General features: G+C 46.8%; 1 protein-coding gene across 1 annotated transcript in view; it reads right to left on the reverse strand.

The window, feature by feature from the left end:
• Positions 1-6500: 6500 nt before the first annotated feature.
• The window catches only part of LOC123770244 (glutaminase-asparaginase), a 47711-nt gene continuing 34906 nt past the window's right edge, over positions 6501-19305 (reverse strand). The window contains exons 4-5 of the mRNA XM_045761908.2: positions 12892-13062; positions 6501-8256 (exon numbers count right to left, since the gene is read on the reverse strand). Of these exons, the coding sequence (XP_045617864.1) occupies positions 8088-8256; positions 12892-13062 (340 nt within the window). The 3' untranslated portion in view covers positions 6501-8087. The remainder of the gene's footprint in view (positions 8257-12891; positions 13063-19305) is intronic.

The following is a 19305-nucleotide window of genomic DNA, read 5'->3' on the forward strand; positions in this document are numbered from 1 at the left end:
AATTTGTGCCTTGTCAATTTGTACTTTTGTGCTCTGTTGCTTTTATTGTATTTCTTCGCATGTTTGCATGTAAAAAAAAAAAACTGTTCTTATTTTTCAGTGCAATTGGTGGTCAAATTGAGCTGTGTCGATTGATCGGCGTTTGAATTTAAATATTTTGTTAGTATTTTTAGTTTTTGTTTTGAATACAAGAAAATGGACAACACGTTTATTTCACAGCTGCAAAGGTGCAACAATCATCTATGAATCCACCGGCTACAACGTTAACTGCTTTCTTCATGTTATGTCAAAATGACGCGTTTGCGAAAATATTGCTGTATTCGGAAGTGTATACGTATTACACACGGAATGCCAGTAGAAAATCATTTGAATGGCATAAACGAGGAGAGCGAGTCGACGGATAACCTGGCATATTTAAAGAAATTACGATAGGCAGACTGGTACGTCTGCCAAACCGGTGTGCTCTGTGGACCTGGGGGTTCCTGCCTCTGGGGTTCTCCGTTCGGTGGTGGCGGAGGTGCATCCGCGGCCTGAGGCTTCCGTGCGGTCCTCGGATGTTGCTGTTGGTGTGATGCCTGCCTCCCCTGCTGACGATTGTCTGCTGCCCGGGGCTGACAGGGTTGTGGTGAGTGTACCCTCTTCCCTGCCCTCTGTATTTGCATCAACTCCCTCGTCGCCTGCGGAGGTCTCCTCGCCCCCTGGTTCGTCTTCTCCTGCGCCTGCCCTGCCACCCGTGGTCGATGCCTCCTGTAAGCTGGAGTGTGATCTCCCGCCTGCCGGGCCTGCTCCTTCTCCATCTCCAGTCTCCGGGTGTGGTGGTGGCCTGTTGCCCCGTGCTGTGGAGGTTGCTGTTGTGCGTGACCGTGCTGCCTCGGCTTTGGGGCCGCCAGCGTCGGGTTCTTCTGGGGCGCCCCTTGCTGGGGGTCATAGTTCCGACAATCAGCAGCTTCATGTGAAGCGCCGTCATTCCGTTCGGGATGCGTCGCCTCGTCGGTTGTGGGTGGAGGACCGTGTTGCAATGGAGGATGAAAGCGAGGACGTCGCAGTAGTGTCTTCTGTGGTGTCTCCAGTGATGGAAGCTGTGCCTCCTGCCGGTGGCTCCACTGTGTGGGCGGCTAATCCTGGTGCCCGGGAACTGGTGGTCGTGTTATCTAAAGATGGCCGTCTGGGGGCTTCGGTCCTCGTTCCGGTTGGCAGGGGCTCTGTAGCTTCGGCGGTGAGCTCCTCCATGAGGCTGGGTGCGACGCCTGGCGTTGTTCGCTGTGCTCGCCCTGGGGTCCAGGATGCTGTGCGGCCGGCGTGTCGCGATGAGTTGGGGGTGTCCAAACGTTGTTTCGATGGTGCCCTCTGTTGTATGCGCGTCCTTGAATGTTCGGCGTTTGAATGCTCTTGGGATCCAGTTGGGCCCTGTTGGATGTTCTGCAGGAGCAACGTGTGGATGTGGCTCTCATCTAGGAGCATAATGTTCATGATGTGTCTGTGTTGCAGTGTCTGAGTGTGCATTATCATGTGGTGCTCAACCCGCCAAGGACGCCTTTCGAGAGGGACCCTTATGTTGTTTTCTCGGAGGGCTTCCTTCTCCGTGCTTCACACGTAGGTGGACGAGGATGTGCGGGTGTTATTTGTGAGGGTGGAGTTTTTGGGGGTCGTCATTCCATTCTTGACAGCATACGCCCCCTCAGGTGCGGCGCGCCGTCGAGAGAGGTAGGAGTTTTTTCGGCTGGGGCTTCTCCCTTTCTCGCGTTATGATATGCGGGGCATGATTTTTTGGGGGAATTTAATTGTGTGACGAGTGCACGGGATTGTTGTAGCGCTCGTCCACAGAATGTCTCGGGTGCGCTGCTGGAGGTGTTGCGTTCCTGCGGTTTCTGGGACGCTGCTGTGCTCTTTGGAGTAGAGTTGTCGTTTACGTTTGCTGAGCGTGGGGTGCGTTCGCGGTTAGATCAGGTGTATGTCAATGGTGGGGAATGTACTGTGTATGATTTCCGCACTGTCCCGGTTGCATTCTCTGTCCACAGTTTGGTGGTGGTCCGGGTTGGGGTGCCCAGTCAGGTGCGGGTAGGTGCGGGATGGTGGAAGCTTAATTGTGGGTTGTTGCATTGTCCGAGGGTATGTCGTCAGTTTCGGTGTTGGTGGCCCGGGGTTCAAGCCTGGCAGTGTGCGTTTCTGTCTATCTTGTAGTGGTGGGAGTGGTGTAAGGTGCGGTGTCGTTTGTTCTTTCGCGTGGTTGCCAAACGCGAGGCTGCTGGACGCTTTGGGTTGCTGTGGTTGTTACAGTTACAGATTTGTGGTTCTTCTCGAACTGGAGGCCCATTACTTTGTTGAATGATGACTACAAGATCCTCTCTAAGGTCTTAACTGGTCGGTGTCGCTTTGTTGTGGCATCTGTTGTCTCTGTGGAGCAGTTTTGTGGTATTCCGGGTCGGTCTTTGTTGCAATGATATGCGTTGTTTCGTGATGTGCTCTTGTACGTGTCCGGCTCTCGCTCGTCGGCGGCGATGCTTTTTCTGGATTGGTCGAAAGCTTTCGACCGTGTGTCGATTGATTTTGTGTTTCGTGTGTTGGGGAGGCTGGGGTTTCTGACCTTGTTTGTTCGTTGGGTGTGCATGTTGTACGCTCAGTGCTGTAGTCGGGTCTGCGTGAATGGGTTTTTGAGTGACTCTTTCCCTGTCCGTCGGTCGGTGTGGCAGGGTTGTCTGCTTTCTATGCTTCTGTATATCGTCTTTCAGGAACCTTTTTTTCGGTGATCAAGGAGTGTCCGTTGATCATCCCCCCCCGGCTGCCGTCGTGTCTTCGGTTGCCCATCTGCGGCTATGCGGATGATACTGTCCTGTTCGTGGCCTCGGAGGGGTCGGTTGGGGCTGTCCAGGTCGTGGTTGAGAGGTTTGAGTTGGCCACTGGGGCCCGGGTTAACCGTGAGAAGTCCGGTCTTCTAGGTCTTGGTGGGTGGTCCTCTCGCCGTGTGTGGGTGGGGTCGTGGTTTCCGGTTGTCACTTCTTTGCGGGTTTTGGGGCTTATCTGGTTCGCTTCCTATGAACAGTCTTTGGCCTGCAATTGGGGTGCGTTTTCCTGTAGTTTCGGTATTGCGATTGGGTTGTTGGCTGTGCGCTCGTTGACAATTTATCAGCGGGCGCTTTTTGTTAATTGCAAGGTTTTATCGCGGGTCTGGTTCGTGGCTCGGTGCTTCCCCCTGGATCGCAAGCTGGCTTTCGGGTTGGAACGCCAGGTATATCGTTATGTGTGGTGCGGTCGTTACTACCCGGTGCGTCGGTCGACGTTTGTGCTGGCTGTGCGGGAGGGTGGGGTGGGCATTCCTGATATGTTTACCAGGGCTCGGGCGCTGTTCTGGGTCTCGTTGTGTCAGGGGTTCGAGTTGGGTGGGGGCCTAATGCTTTAGGTGTTTATTATTGCTCTGTTCGGTTTAGCTTTTTGGGGAATTTTGGTGTTTGTTGGGAGGCGGCAGTCTGCACCCCTCCTGTTTACTCTTGGGCGGTGGCTATTCTTCGGGAGGTCTGCCGTTGTCCGGGTTTCATGTCCTAGTCGGTTAAGGCGGTGTATAGGGTTTTATTTCGTCGTGTTCCGCCGCGGGTGCAGGGTTTGTTCCCGTGTTGGGATTGAGGGGATGTGTGGGCGGTGTTGGGGGCTCGGTTTCTGGCACCGCAACAGCGGGAATTGTTGTTTCGGTTCTTGCATTTGTCGTTGGCGACAAATGCGCATTGTATATGCTGGGTTTGCATGCCTCTGACGCGTGTGTGCACTGTGGCCACCCAGAGACACAGTTGCATGTCTTTTATTTTTGTAAGCGGTTGAGGGGCTTGCTTGATTGGTTTCGGGACATGTTGGTTGGGGTTTGTGGGCCGGGGTGTTGGGATGGCCTTTTGAGGTTTTTGTTTTTGTCCTTTCCGCGGGGGTCGCGCCGGGTGCGCAATACGTTATGTCTTCTCGTTGCTGACTTTGTGTATTGTGTATGGGTGGGTCGGGGGTAGGGTTATGGGGTTGCTAGGCTTTTAGGATTTTTGAGAGGCCGTTTGCGGTTCACGTGGTGGTGAGTGCAGCACGCATTTCCGAGCGAGTTTTATGGTTGGTTCACGGGTGGGTATGTGCATGGGGTTGCTTTTGGGTGAGTGGTCGTGGGTCGGGTTTTTGGTTGTTGGTTGTGGGTTGGGGGTGGGACTTCTTCGTTTTTGTCTTCGGTCCCCAGGCCTCCGGTTGGCCTCCTCTTGGGTGAGTGGTTGCTCCTGTGGTTGTGTGTTCGGTTTGTTGTGTGGGAGTGTGTATGCCTCTTTGCTGGTTCCTGCGTGGGCTGTTGTTTGTGCCCTGTGTGGGTTGGTGCAGCTGTTTTGTTGCTACATTGATGTTCTTCCTGGTGTGAGTGTTTTTGTGGTGCGTGTGTCTCAGTGTTTTGCTGTTCGCTCCTGGTTCGTTCTTGGGGTTGTCATGTAGTTGTACCTGGGCCTTGGCCGTACTTTGTTTTATGTTACTTATATATTTTGTGTGCAGTGTGATTCTGCTTTGTGTTATTTATGTGATTGTGTGCCTCTTGTGTGTGTGTGTATTGGTTTATTCTGTGTACGTTTTTTTTATGTCTTTCTATGTACATGTGTTTGGTGTGTGTCCATTTTTATGTTTAACTTTGTATTCAGCTTCATTTACCTGGAGTTTCTTGGTTCTCGTGTTGTATTTTTTCTTCTGTACCTGTGTTTATTACTATGTTCTTATTGTTATGTTCTTGTTATTATGTTCTTGTCTTGTGCTATACTTTGTATATTTCTTAAAAAAAAAAAAATATGCGTGTCCAACTGCAAAAGAACTCATCAGCTGGGATATTCTCACATCAATTTCTGGAAATTGGGAACGGAAACGTGCCAGTTGATCTGACCTCAGGACGAATTTCATTGCCTCATAACTTCTACAATTTAGTGACGTCAAAAGAAGAATTGGCTGAAAAAATATTTCCCAATATTCAAACCAATTATAAGACTCACGATTGGCTGAGTGAACGAGCTGTTCTTGCGGGCAAGAACAAAGACGTCTAGGAACTTAACAATATTATTCAGTCTAACATACAAAGCAAGGCAGCCACATACAAGTCCGTCGACACTGTGGTGGAAGCAGATGAAGCAGTTAATTATCCAACATAAATTTTAATTCACTTGATCAGCCAGGGATACCACCACCGCACGAACTGCAATTAAAAATCGGCGTGCCAATTATCATGTTACGAAATATCAACCAGCGAAAGCTTAGCAACGGCACGCGGCTTAGAGAAAAAAATTATTCAGCAACGTCGTAGAAGCAACAATCTTGACAGGACCTTTCAAAGGTGAAGATGTCCTCATTCCTCACATTCCTATAATTCCAACGGATTTGCCATTTAAGAGATTGTAATTCCCAATTTGATTGGCGTTAGCAATCACCATCAACAAAGCTCAGGCCCAATCTTTAGAATTGTGCGGTTTAGATCTAGACAAGGATTGCGTCTCACATGGACAATTATATGTTGTGTGTTCTAGAGTCGGCAATCAGACAATCTCTATATCTCCACAGACAGTGAAACAAGAAAAATATTGTATACCAACTAGCACTGTGAAATTAAATATGTTAGAAATGTGTATTTTCTCTTCTTTCTTTTCCATTTAACCAGACTGAGCCACAGCAACACGTGGCGGGTACAGCTAGTGTGTGTGAGTATATATATATATTATATTATATATAATAGATAGTAGGCACCCGTCAGTCTCAGGAGAGTATGGAGTTGCGCTCTGGTGTCGGCCTGGTCTGGAGTGGCCACACCAGAGCGCAAAGTCAGGGTGGATTGATTCGGGGGAGAAGCTGTTACCCAGGTAGCAGGTCGCCCTTCTCCACGGCGCTGAAAGTCTCCAGTGGAAAGGCAGTCGCCAATACGATTGGTTCCAGTGCCGTCGCATGAACTGTGAGTTCCGATGATGACCTCGAAATTGGTGAAGAAGGGCACAGGGACCTCCAACCCCGGAGACCGCCGTGGTCGGGGCCGGAGAAGAACCACACGAACTACACTTTTCCACCGAGATCGGCACTCAGTGGAAAATAGTATAGAAAAGGGGAATTAGGAGATCAGCCCAGAACAAGTAGAGTGTGGGCAGAGTCACAGCGGCTCGACAGGGTGTGTATACATGACCAATAGGCCAAATTTGAGCCGTTCCCCTGATAAAGGTGACGTTGAACCCCTCTCCGAGTATACAGCGATTACAGGGTGATCTCCCAACTTATTATATGTTCACTCCAGGGTCCATTGCTGATTGATTAACTACAGCAGCAGCAGTGTGGTTGCCATGGTCGATCTTATTTTAACAGGGAGTGGTTGGGGTCTCTGTTCGCCAGTAAGTATAGTATCAGTTAAGTTCAGGATCAAGTTTATAAAATCCCCAACCCCGCCCCCCCCTCCCTGATAATTAGCAATAACTAGTCGTAATTGGCAGGAAAGTTTAAGCAGCAGATGATAAGGAATAATGCAACATAACTATGCTCACAACGTTTATTACTCCACAATATTTCTTACAATGATAACGAAAGCGAGATGGTCTATTTTTCAAGTTACAAATTCGTTATATCAGCATCAGTTATATACTTTAATGAAGTACATATCTGAAAAGCATACTTAAGAAAACAAAATCGTTCAGAATGTGTGTATACCAATACCAGAAACTGGACTTGACGTGTGTGTGTGTGTGTGTGTGTGTGTGTGTGTGTACCAACACCAGAAACTGGACTTGACATGTGTGTGTGTGTACCAACACCAGAAACTGGACTTGACGTGTGTGTGTGTGTACCAACACCAGAAACTGGACTTGACGTGTGTGTGTGTGTGTACCAACACCAGAAACTGGACTTGACATGTGTGTGTGTGTACCAACACCAGAAACTGGACTTGACGTGTGTGTGTGTGTGTGTGTACCAACACCAGAAACTGGACTTGACATGTGTGTGTGTGTGTACCAACACCAGAAACTGGACTTGACATGTGTGTGTGTGTGTACCAACACCAGAAACTGGACTTGACGTGTGTGTGTGTGTACCAACACCAGAAACTGGACTTGACGTGTGTGTGTGTGTGTACCAACACCAGAAACTGGACTTGACGTGTGTGTGTGTGTACCAACACCAGAAACTGGACTTGACGTGTGTGTGTGTGTGTACCAACACCAGAAACTGGACTTGACATGTGTGTGTGTGTACCAACACCAAAAACTGGACTTGACGTGTGTGTGTGTGTACCAACACCAGAAACTGGACTTGACGTGTGTGTGTGTGTACCAACACCAGAAACTGGACTTGACATGTGTGTGTGTGTACCAACACCAGAAACTGGACTTGACGTGTGTGTGTGTGTGTACCAACACCAGAAACTGGACTTGACATGTGTGTGTGTGTGTACCAACACCAGAAACTGGACTTGACGTGTGTGTGTGTGTGTACCAACACCAGAAACTGGACTTGATATGTGTGTGTGTGTGTACCAACACCAGAAACTGGACTTGACGTGTGTGTATTCGAACACCAGAAATTGGACTTGACGTATGAGTGTGTGTGTACTAACACCTGAAACTGGACTTGACGTGTGTGTATACTAACCGAATCGTGTTTTGATTTAGAACACAAAGTAAAATATTACTGGAGTGGTTTAAATAAAATATTTATGTACATCTAAGGAAAATCTGCGATGGTCTTCGCACTTCAGAACATTTTAGAGTTGGTTAGCTGTCTGTCACTGGGAGAACCACTCGAGCACTACATGTTCCTACACACAGTCAGTGACTGTTTTATAACGGATAGATGTGCACTTAGAGCAGCCTTTGTCAAGAAATTAGACGTAACGAAACTGAATTTTGTCTAAAAGTTACAGTCGAATGTTTGACAGTTGCGCGCATTTGACAGTCAATTGAGAGACTTTTATATAACAATTCGGAAATTTCAATCTACTAACAGTGGATAAAAAGAGAGGACGCTGTCAAGAGCAGCCCTGTCAAAAACCTGGTAGACAGAACCCCTCCAGATATAAAACCCCTACATGGTATGAGACTAGAATTCGTCATGGGAGTAGTGAAAAGTTAGACAGTAACTGGGAGCTGTCTACGTCGCGGAACGAACTGGCCGGTGTCGTCCCTCTCTACACGGTCCCACGGGAGTAGGATGCCGTTCATGGCTACCCAGACGCCAGGGGCGGCGGCCTGTACTCCGCCCAGGGCCACTCCAACGTTGAAGTCTGCATCGGTGTCTCTGTTGGAAAGGGCGAAGGTTGAAACATGCTGTGATATTCAGATAGTTGTATTTATTCGTTAAGTAAGTATCAGAAAGATAGATACTTAACGATACTTACTTCAGTAAGTATCAGTGGGAGAAAGGAATAACCACGGAAGCGACCAGGACGAGCTAGAGTCATCAGCTCCTGGAGAGACAAACACAAAGCAGTGAAAACTGCACGATCAGAGGTTGGAGTGCATGGAACTTGGCATAAAAACGACGAATAATCCATTGAAAAGCAGACATAGACAAAAGAGAACAGTAAAGATAACAAGAGAGAAATAAAGGCAAAGAAGAACACAGTAAACTAAGTAAGACCAGGACCAGGATCAGTGAAATCGGGGTGACGTGGCATTGGCAAAGGTAGCAAAGATAATGAAGGCAAAGGGAGCGGGGGAGGACGGACCAGAGGCAGACTAACAGAGTCCGGAGCGGGAGGAGGCATCGGAGAGGGGTGGTCAAGGAAATTGGGGGCAAGGAAGGACAGAAACAGGAGAGGGCACCGGATCAAGGGCAGCATCCAAGAGAGGATCAAGGACCAAGGGAACCTCCTTAGCAGGGACAGGTTTGACTGCCACTGAAATGGGAGGGGAAGCAGGGATAGTATCGAGTCAGAAGGCGAGGAATATATTAAAGCCTTCTTACCCGCCGGGGAGGAAGAAGGAAAGGAGCCAGTCTTACATTTCTGATGGAGAGAGATAGGCGTACCATCAGTAATGTACCGGGCGACCGCCTCGACAGTGAAAGAAGAACGGGAACGGTCAGCATGAACGCTGGGAGGAAGAGGATGGACAATAGCATGAACAGATAGGCGGTGAGGAGGGCCAAGAGATAGAGGGAAGGGCTGAGAAGGAGTGGGGCGAGAAGGGAAAGAGGGGCACAGGAGACAAGGAAGACCCGGAAAGAAGGAAGAATACACCAGACAGAGAACCAGGAGGAAGAACGCCCAGAACGCAAAGGAGCAGGTGAGGTGGCGGTAGGAGTGTCGGGGTCTAAGACCTGGAAATGGTTGCGAAACTGAAAATGCGGGAGAGGACGAAGAGAAAAGGGAACGCAACACACGAGCATAAGACATGCCATAAAAAGAGGGAAGACGGCGAACATCAGGAAAAAAACATATCACGATGTTTCAGATTGAGGATTGCATCCTCAAATTTGTAGTGCACACAGGTGCAGGAGAAAAAGCAGCAATTGATGCAGTGAGTTTGGGAAGAAGAGCACTCCGTACACACAAAAATCTCAATAATGTGATATTTCAAATAAATCCACAAGGGCCTTGATGAGGGTTTGAACCTATGTGCTGGGCAAGTTCTGAATCCTAATTTTCCCCGGAATACGATTTGCTAAATCGTTTAACAACCAGGTACCTGCTGGCTGAACAGAGACTACAGTTAAGGATTGGCGCCAAGTAAATCCTTCCGGTCATGATACGAACAGAGTGCTCGCAAAACGCCAGGCGTGTGTGTTAGCACTTCACAACGGGGACTGTGAGTGCCACAGGATTCCAAAATATAAAATCCTCGTGGCAGTCTTTCAGTTCCTTATCACCAGTCGCAACATGGTGAGGGAGAAGAACTGTGCCAATTCTGGCATTCAACCAGGCATTTTTGAAGATCCGAACAGGGGTCTCCCCAATGCAGGACAACGAAGCCAAGCAGGAAGCTGCTTCCTGATAAGGGGCTGCAACAACATGCGTACAAGTACAGGTGGGGTTAGAGGTGACAAATGTATCCACCGAATCAACTAGGCGTTTATGGAGAATATAATCGTCAGGATGAGTTGGATCAACATGACTATGATCAAAATACTTAGCCCACGTAGCAGGACCAAACAAAGCCTGGAAAGTATTAGATTGGGGAGTAATCATATGGGTGCGGAGGTGACGGCACCGAGCACCCCTGGTAAGAGAGGGGGGGGGGGGGGAGTGGGTACAAGGTGCAGTTGTTACAATGAGAGACGGAGCAATGCCAGGGGATTAGGTGATCACCACTGGGAGCTTGAGGCTCAACCCTGCCACAGAGGTGGGAAGGGAGCAGAGAGTCTTAGAAGTGGCATAGTCTGGGACCTATGTAGTGGGGGCTACAGAGCCCAGCCTTCCAGCACAGTCTGGCTCATGGGCCTGGTCGCCTACACCACGTTTCTGAGAAGTTAGAGGAGGGCCGGAAAAAGCATACAAATGAACAGGAAAACAATCATCCACGAATAAGCTCCCATACCCACCATGGAGCCACAATTAGAGCTCCGTCTCAACGTCTACGACACTGCTGTATCCAGGACTACTAAATAAATATGAAACTCACTAAACACTGTATCTAATCTACCCAACAACGTAACATAATCGTACGTTACATTATGTTACTGTCTGTATTACTGTACATTATATTAAAAGAGTACTGTCGACTATTCGCAATTCGCTTAGTTATATTCAGTGACTACACCTCAGCTTCGTCCACTAGGAGAGGTGGATGGAAAAGTTTGACAATAAAAGCATCCCCTCGCTCGACAACGTCAAGCACCACAGTTCTACGGGTGAGTGTGTGTGTGTACCTCCCCAAACACCAGACGTCAAAACAATAGTAGTCATCAGGAAGAGCACTCAAGAATGGCAAAATAGCGGCAGGAAAAGGAGAAGAGGTAGGGGAAGAAAAACGTAACATGAGGAAGAGGAAAAAGCTACCAGCAAAACTGGAGAGGACAGAATCAGGAGCATGACGGAATGAAAATTAATAAATTCAGTGACAATATGTACAGCTTAGTTATAGTTATAAGACCATTTTTTATTTTGAACCAGAAACAAAAAATGGAAAACTATTTATGATAAACAATTATAATTTAAGCACAGATGCATGGATTTGTTTGGTTATATATAGGTGGGAGTTCCTCGCGGTCGTGGACACTATGCCTGTCTGGTAGGCTTATTAAAGTTCTCCTCTGAAAGGAAAAGACTGTTTCATCCTTCTGTCCGTCTTACTAGCCCATCGATTGTAACCACTTAACAGTAACTAAAAACATTTTATTGGTATTATGGGGTTAACTTAATCAAAGTGTTGCCCGAAACGCCTTCCGTAGTAGTAGCTTTATTTAATACATAACCCACGTATCTTCAAAGATATCTCTGTATTACATTATGTATCTGCCCGAAACCTTGAGCTTCTTTGTGGCTTTGCAAGAATGTACAAATTCAAATCTTATGTAATCTCATCAACCCATTGAACCTTCTTGTGAATAAATTATTAATATGTATGGATATTTTATTAATACATTATTATTATTTTTACTATTATTACACTTCTGAATATTACATGCATGTGTAATAATTCTGAACGAAGTTAGGGCTACAAATATCTTGAGTGATGTTGAACATCCTGACAACGAGATACAGATGAACGACTCGTGTTATTCACAATATTCCAGAAAATAGAAAATGTAATTTAATTAGATTATTAATTATGAACCCCATCACCAATATGTGCACAGCTGGGGAAGAGTTTACCTGAGTTTAACTTCATATCACCTCACTTCAAGTTCCCCTCAATTAGTCAATTTTCCCTTAAATCACCGACCGCAATCTTGGGAGATGGTCGCTGTCTCCATCGTCGTTAGCTACTGTGCCAGCCACAACGTTGCATTCACCTGGGAAATACCATTTCTTGTGAATTGACAGGAACAATATCCAAGTATTCAAGCAGAGAAAGCTAGATTTGGTTTGATGTTGATCTTAAGACCCATCGGCATTTTAATAGTTACTATGGCCACCACACAGCTTAATAGTTACTATGGCCACCACACAGCTTAATAGTTACTATGGCCACCACACAGCTTAATAGTTACTATGGCCACCACACAGCTTAATAGTTACTATGGCCACCACACAGCTTAATAGTTACTATGGCCACCACACAACTTAATAGTTACTATGGCCACCACACAGCTTAATAGTTACTATGGCCACCACACAGCTTAATAGTTACTATGGCCACCTCACAGCTTAATAGTTACTATGGCCACCTCACAGCTTACTCACCACCCGGCAGGTATATTTTTGTATTCAAATTGTGTATTATCATGGCTCTGTTTTTTGTATTATATAAATTTACTTGTACTCTAAATTAAGAATCCACGCTGTTGTTGGCATGCGTTAGTGAAGACCCAATATAAAAGAGCTCGTCTTTATAAAAAGACGCCCTTTTCTAAGCCTAAATCTTGTTGCACATAACCTACTGATAAACTGCGGATAAGTAAACCCCGCCATCACAGGAACATCTGGTTCACCCGAGGTCATTACATCAGCCCCCACCATCACAGGAACATCTGGTTCACCCGAGGTCATTACATCAGCCCCCACCATCACAGGAACATCTGGTTCACCCGAGGTCATTACATCAGCCCCCGCCATCACAGGCACATCTGGTTCACCCGAGGTCATTACATCAGCCCCCACCATCACAGGAACATCTGGTTCACTCGAGGTCATTACATCAGCCCCCACCATCACAGGAACATCTGGTTCACCCGAGGTCATTACATCAGCCCCCGCCATCACAGGAACATCTGGTTCACCCGAGGTCATTACATCAGCCCCCACCATCACAGGAACATACCAGTTCTCACCTGAACTTCTCAGGAGTGTGGGCTCCAGTGAACACGACCGTCTTGGTAGAAAGTCCAAGCTGCCTGAGGCTGTTGGCTAGGAAAGTGGAGGTCTGAAGGAGCGAGTCAGTGCCATGGGTCACCACCACCTTGCTCTGAGCTGCCCCGCTCACTCGCTCCACAAGCGCCTCTCTGAAACACACAGGACATTGTAGCTGCAGCTTTTACTGGCCAGGTTTCCAACTATTCTTTTTTATTATTATTATTTTCTACCACAGACGTGGCCACACATTTACAATGCTAAACAGCATATATACATTTTCTTCTGTCCTTCATGGACAGGGTGAGCGATCTGTTAAACATATAGTCCAGGGATTTATTGAGCAATCAACCACAGGTGATTTTAGTGCTTTCAGAATGCTAATCTAACCTACATACATAAATACAGATTTACGTCTGCCCTACATAAACAGTGTTCGATGTGTCATTTTACATAGTGTCATTAATGTGCATTTACAAAAGTGAAATGCAATTCTGACCAACTTTCACATATCCGGTATACACATACATACATGTGTGTGTGTGTGTATTAGATATATATATATATATATATATATATATATATATATATATATATATATATATATATATATATATATATATATATATATATATATATATACATACACACACACACATACATACATTTATGTCTCTCCTTTTCTGACAGGGTAAGATAGCTGCTATAGTAACTAGTATGTTATTAAACACTTAACCAGTAAAGGTGATTAAGATGCTTTTACATGCTCAGGATATAGTTACATCACATACATTGTTTAACTGATGCATTACATGGTCAATCTTGGGTACAAGTCCAATATATCATCAAGTGATCCAGTGTTCACATAGTATTTACAGAGTTCAGCATATCTCAGCCCAGGAGGGCGAAAGTCAGTCAATATGGGACATTCTACAATATAATGTTCAAGAGAGTGCATGTTTTCTCTTTCACAAAGTTGGCACATTGTGTACTCGACATTTGGGTTTTAAGAGAACTGCCAGATACGTCTATATCACAGGCGTATTCTGGCCACTATAGCATCACATGCTGAGTTCTTGCTCTATTAGTTCCACATTAAAAGTCTCCTCACAATATTTATCATATTGTTTAATGTTACAACTTTCAGGTCTTCGTAAATTTGTTAGGTCAGTAAAATTTTCATTAGATATTTGTTTACGTATTCTCTTTGTCACTGCTAATGAAACACCCATATCAATTTCTACCACTGGTTTTCTATAGGCTGTCTTTCTAAGCATATCAACAGTGTCATGCTTTGAGATGCCAACATGAGATGGTATCCATAGGAATTTAATTTGAAATCTGTTTTCGATAGCAGCTAAAATATTTATTCGAATATCACTGACTATTTTCTGGGTGTCACTACTATGTGCGTTCAATGTCAGGAGTGCACTCTGCAAGTCACAGTATACAAGTCCACTGCCTTTGTCTTTTAAAAATTCAGTGGCAAGGTCTATGCCTGCCAGTTCGGTTTGAGTTGCACTAACCCAATCATTGACACGCTTCATTGCTGATGTTCTGTTCTATACCGACGGTTCTTGTACAGAACCGTCGGTATAGCACTGATACACATCGTTACCCATAATCTGAGTACTCTCAGTGGTGCTTTTCCGTGATCTCTCTTGGGTGCGTTTACAAAATCAGCCGATAGATCCCAGTTATCCCATGGATTAATTGGTTGATTAATCATGAAATTGAGTTGGGTACATATTTAATATTTTGATGGCGTTTGCTAGCTTGTAGAACCAAAATACATAATCAGATTTCCCTCTTCTTCTATAGACCTTAGACGAGGGTGGAATATTAGAAAGTTTAGCTTGAAACTTCATGTGTTGTCTAGATCTACTCAACGCCTTCACGCCAAAAACTGTGCTAATAGACAAAATTCTCTCATTTATGGTAGGTAATTTTAATTCTGCTCTCATATTAACTATTCTCGTAGACTTTGGAGCCCCAAGGATGAGATGCATAGCTTCATTTTGTAAGGTTTAAAGGGATTTCAACTCTTTGTCTGCATACAGTATGAGATGTAGAGCATTGTAGTCAATCAATGATGATAGACTACATAAATGATACAAAGAACATTCTAGCAAGTCTCACGTCAATGCCATGATTGAAACCAACAAGGACTCGCAATGGGTTTTAATCTCTCCCACAGTCTCCTCTTGAGAGAAGAAAGGTACCCAGAGCTGTTAATGGGGACACCAAGGTATCTGTAAGTCTCGCAGTTCTCAAGTGTTCGCCCATCTATATGATTATTGGGGGTGGAATACCACACGGAATGAGGGCACGAGTTTTCTGTCCACATTCCTCAGCTCTAGTAAGCAAGTAATTATCAAAAGAAGGCACCAAAGCAGGAAGGCTATGTAGCACCATCAAATGCTCGGGATAATCAGAGGGCGCTAAATATCACCAAGGATGTCAATACGGGAACAAAAACGCATAAGGCGAACGATATCAAAAGTATCCGAGTCACCAAGAATACTATCGAGAGACAAGCGACCGTGGGGGACGATCGGAAAACAAGATACACGCTCGTCCCAGAAGTCAGGATATTCAACAAGGATATGCTCAACCGTAAGAGGGACAATGCAATTAGGACAACAAGGAGCAGGGCGGCGCTCCATTAAGTGACCATGAGTTAATCTAGTATGGCCAATATGCAACCTCGCCAGAGCCGTTTCCCATCGCCGGTTACGGTGGTAGGTGGACGGCCACGAGGACACAAAACTCTGAAGAGTACGTAGTTTGTTACCAGTAACAGACGACCAACAAGCCTGCCAACGGGTAAGGATTTAGGAATGGATAACCGGGTAAAAGTCGAATAAGGAATACCTTTATGAGAGATGGGACAAGAGCGGACAGCTTCCCTGGCGGCAGCATCTGCACGCTCATTTAAAGAGACACCAATATGGCTGGGAACCCAACAAAACTCAACCGACTTAAATTTACTGTGAACAAGAAACAGCCAATGCTGGATCTCGACAACCAATGTATGAAACGGATTAAGAGACCTGAGAGCCATGAGGGCACTACGAGAGTCAACAACAACTACAAAGGAAGATTGACAATGAGAAAGCAGCAGACGAAGAGCTTAGAGAATAGCATAAAGTTCTGCTGTGAAGATGCTAGTCTCTGGAGGTAAGCGACACATGTAAGTGCAATCACGAAAAACAACAGAGTAGCCAACATCATCCACAGTCTTAGACCCATCGATGAAGACGGAAATGGAGTGGGAGTGAGCAGAAAAGTGCTCAAGGAAAAGGCGTTTTAGAACCAAAGGAGGGGTAAAAGCTTTAGTGATGCAGATTAAAGATGTACAAAACTGTGGAAGGGGGACTCTCCACGGGGGCAAAGAAGGAACAACACGAGTAAAAATATGAGAAATACGAACCGAAAGAGAATCCTGTAAGCGAGATAACCGGACAGAAAGAGGGAGGTGGTGAAGAGGAACAGGAACCGCAGGAGGGGTAAAAGTTAAAGCACGACAAAGGCGAAAGGAAGAATATTGTAAGATAGCGAAGTCAGTAGCGACCACGGGGGTCCTGGAGAGATAGGAAGCCAGTGTCAACATACAAGCTGAGGACGGGAGTCGAATGAAAGGCACCAGAACTGAGGCGCATCCCAGTATGGTGAAAAGCATCAAGACGGTGAAGAGTAGAAGGAGAAGCGGACGAGTAAGCAGGGCAACCATAATCGAGCTTAGACAGGACGAGAGAGGAATGTAAAGCAAGAAGTGCGCGCCTATCTGCTCCCCAAGGAGAATGGAACAATACCCGAAGGAGGGTAAGAGCCTTAGAGCATTCAACACGGAGGTGCGAGATATGGGGCGACCAAGACAAACGAGTGTCAAAAATCAACCCCAAAAGCTTACGTGGAATCCTTGTACACAATGGGGTGACCATAAAGCGACAAAGAAGGACGAAAAACGACACGCTTCCGAGTAAAAGTCATAGCACAGGTCTTAGATGTAGAGAACCTGAAGCCATGATCAGTGGCCCAAGACGACACGGCATCAATCGCAAGCTGAAGCCGGCGTTGAAGGAGAGGCCAATCATCACCCTGACAGCAATGGGTAATTTCGTCGACATAAAGAGCGGAGAAGACGGCGGAAGGAAGAGAGGAAAGAAGACCATTGAGGGCAACCAGAAAAAGAGTAGTGCTCAGAACACTACCCTGGAGCACACCTTCGTATTGCTGAAAAGAAGCAGAGAGAGCGGTACAAAGTCTCACCCGAAAGGAACGACGAGAGAGGAAGCTGCAGAGAAAGAGAGGGAGATGACCACGAAGGCCAAAAGAATGAAGCTGGGATAGAATATGATATCACCAAGTGGTGTCGTAAGCAATTTCCAGGTCAAATAGGACGGCAACAACGGACGTCTTCGCTGCAAAAGCAGTACGAATATAGATCTGCAAGTTCACCAGGACATCTGTTGTGCTGCGGCACTTGCGGAAACCAAATTAAGAAGGGGAGAGGTGGTGATGGTGTTCTAAGAACCACATCAGACGAACGTTAACCATACGTTCAAAGAGTTTGCATACACAACTTGTGAGGGCAATAGGGCGGAAGCCTTTAGGGGATGTTCCCAGAGACCCCGGTTTGCGAACAGGGAGGACAACGGCATCGAGCCAGTCCTCAGGGACTGACGACGATTCCCAGATCCGATTATACAGACTCAGTAAATACTGAGACGTACATGGAAGGAGATGGCGAAGCATCTCATAATGAATGCCATCGGAGCCCATCGCTGTATAACTGCAGAGTGCCAGGGCAGACCGAAGTTCAGAGAGAGAGAGAAGGGATCATTATAGGGAAGGCGAAGACGAGTATAGAAATCCAAAGGACGAGATTCAAGGACAGGTTTATGAAGAAGGAAAGATTGGGGAGATGAAAATCATGAGCTAAGAGAAGAAAAGTGGGAACCCAGTTCGGTAGCGACCTGCAACGGGTCCGCCAAAAGAGTACCAATGGAGGTGAAGGACTGGTTAGACATCGGGAACGAACTTACCCGCTATCTTGTGGATGCGCTTCCAGATCTGTGGCAGAGGAGTCTCGGACGTAATGGTGGCGACATAAGACGCCCAACAACCACGTTTAGCCGTACGGATGGCCCAATGGGCCACCGCACTCGCCTTCCGAAATAAAAGAAAAGAATCGGCCGTCTGCCGGCGGCGGTCTCTCTTCCAGGCTGCCACGCTTACAGCGGACAGCCCGCGCACAGTCTATATTCCTCCAGGGAACGCACTTCCGTGGGCCCCGAGAGGAAGAACGAGGAATAGAGCAGAGTGTGGCGTCGAAGACGGTGTCATGAAAAAGGAGGAGAGAGCGAGGAAGAGGCAGAAGGGAGAGGACAGAGAGAGCAGCACTGAGGGTAAATAGATTCCAGTCTGCCTTAGCAAACCGCCACCTAGGGAAGGAGAGGGGAGGGTGAAAAGAGAAAAAAAGTAACAAGGATGGGGAAATGGTCACTACCATGGAGGTTATCAAGAACCTGCCACGTGGAATCTAAGTAGAGACGACGAGCAAAGAGAAAGATCAAGACAGGAAAAGGTGCGAGTCCAAGAGTCCAAATACGTGGGCTCACCAGAATTCAGAAGAGAAAGCAGGACACTTGGGAGGAGATTAATGGAACAAACTGGTGTACCATTTCCTCACAAAGATACGAGCAGCAGAGCAATGGAGAGGCGAAGGAAAAAGAAAGGGGACAAAGGGAACATCAGAGCGAATCAAGAGAGCAGAAGAGTTAGAAGCCCCAGCAACAGCTGGGGTGGGAGAGAAAGGAATAGCCACGAAAGCGACCAGGACGAGCACCAAGCATCGGTTCCTGGAGACATTACACAAAGGGGCGAAAACCGCGAAATCAGAAGCTGTCGTTCAAGGAAATTGGCGAAATAACCTCGAACGTTCCATTGAAGAATAGACATCGACGAGAAGAGGAAGGGCAGCAACAGAGAACAACGAAGAAACAAAGGTCAAAAGGGAACACAGCACATTAAAGAAGCGCAGGATCAGGGTCAGGATCAGCGAAGTCAGGGCTAGGGGGGCATGGGTAAACTGAGTAAAGAAGGAGGGAAGGTAGCTTGAGGACCAATTAGGGGCGGACGAGTAGGGTTCCGGAGGAGGAAGAGGGGGAAGGGATAACCGAGGGTCAAGGACAGCAGCAGGAGGGGCAGAAACCAGGGGACGCACCTCAGCAAGGGCACCAACCGAGAGGGAAGCGGGGGCCAAAGAGACCTCCATAGCAGGAACAGGGGGCGTAACCACCGAAACGGAAGGGGACGAAGCGAGAGAGTCAGAGGTAGGGGCCAAGGAAGAAAGCGAAGCCTTTTTACCCACCGGGGAGGAGGAAGGAGAG

Source organism: Procambarus clarkii, chromosome 42 (assembly GCF_040958095.1).
Source record: "Procambarus clarkii isolate CNS0578487 chromosome 42, FALCON_Pclarkii_2.0, whole genome shotgun sequence".
NCBI classification, from domain to species: domain Eukaryota; kingdom Metazoa; phylum Arthropoda; class Malacostraca; order Decapoda; family Cambaridae; genus Procambarus; species Procambarus clarkii.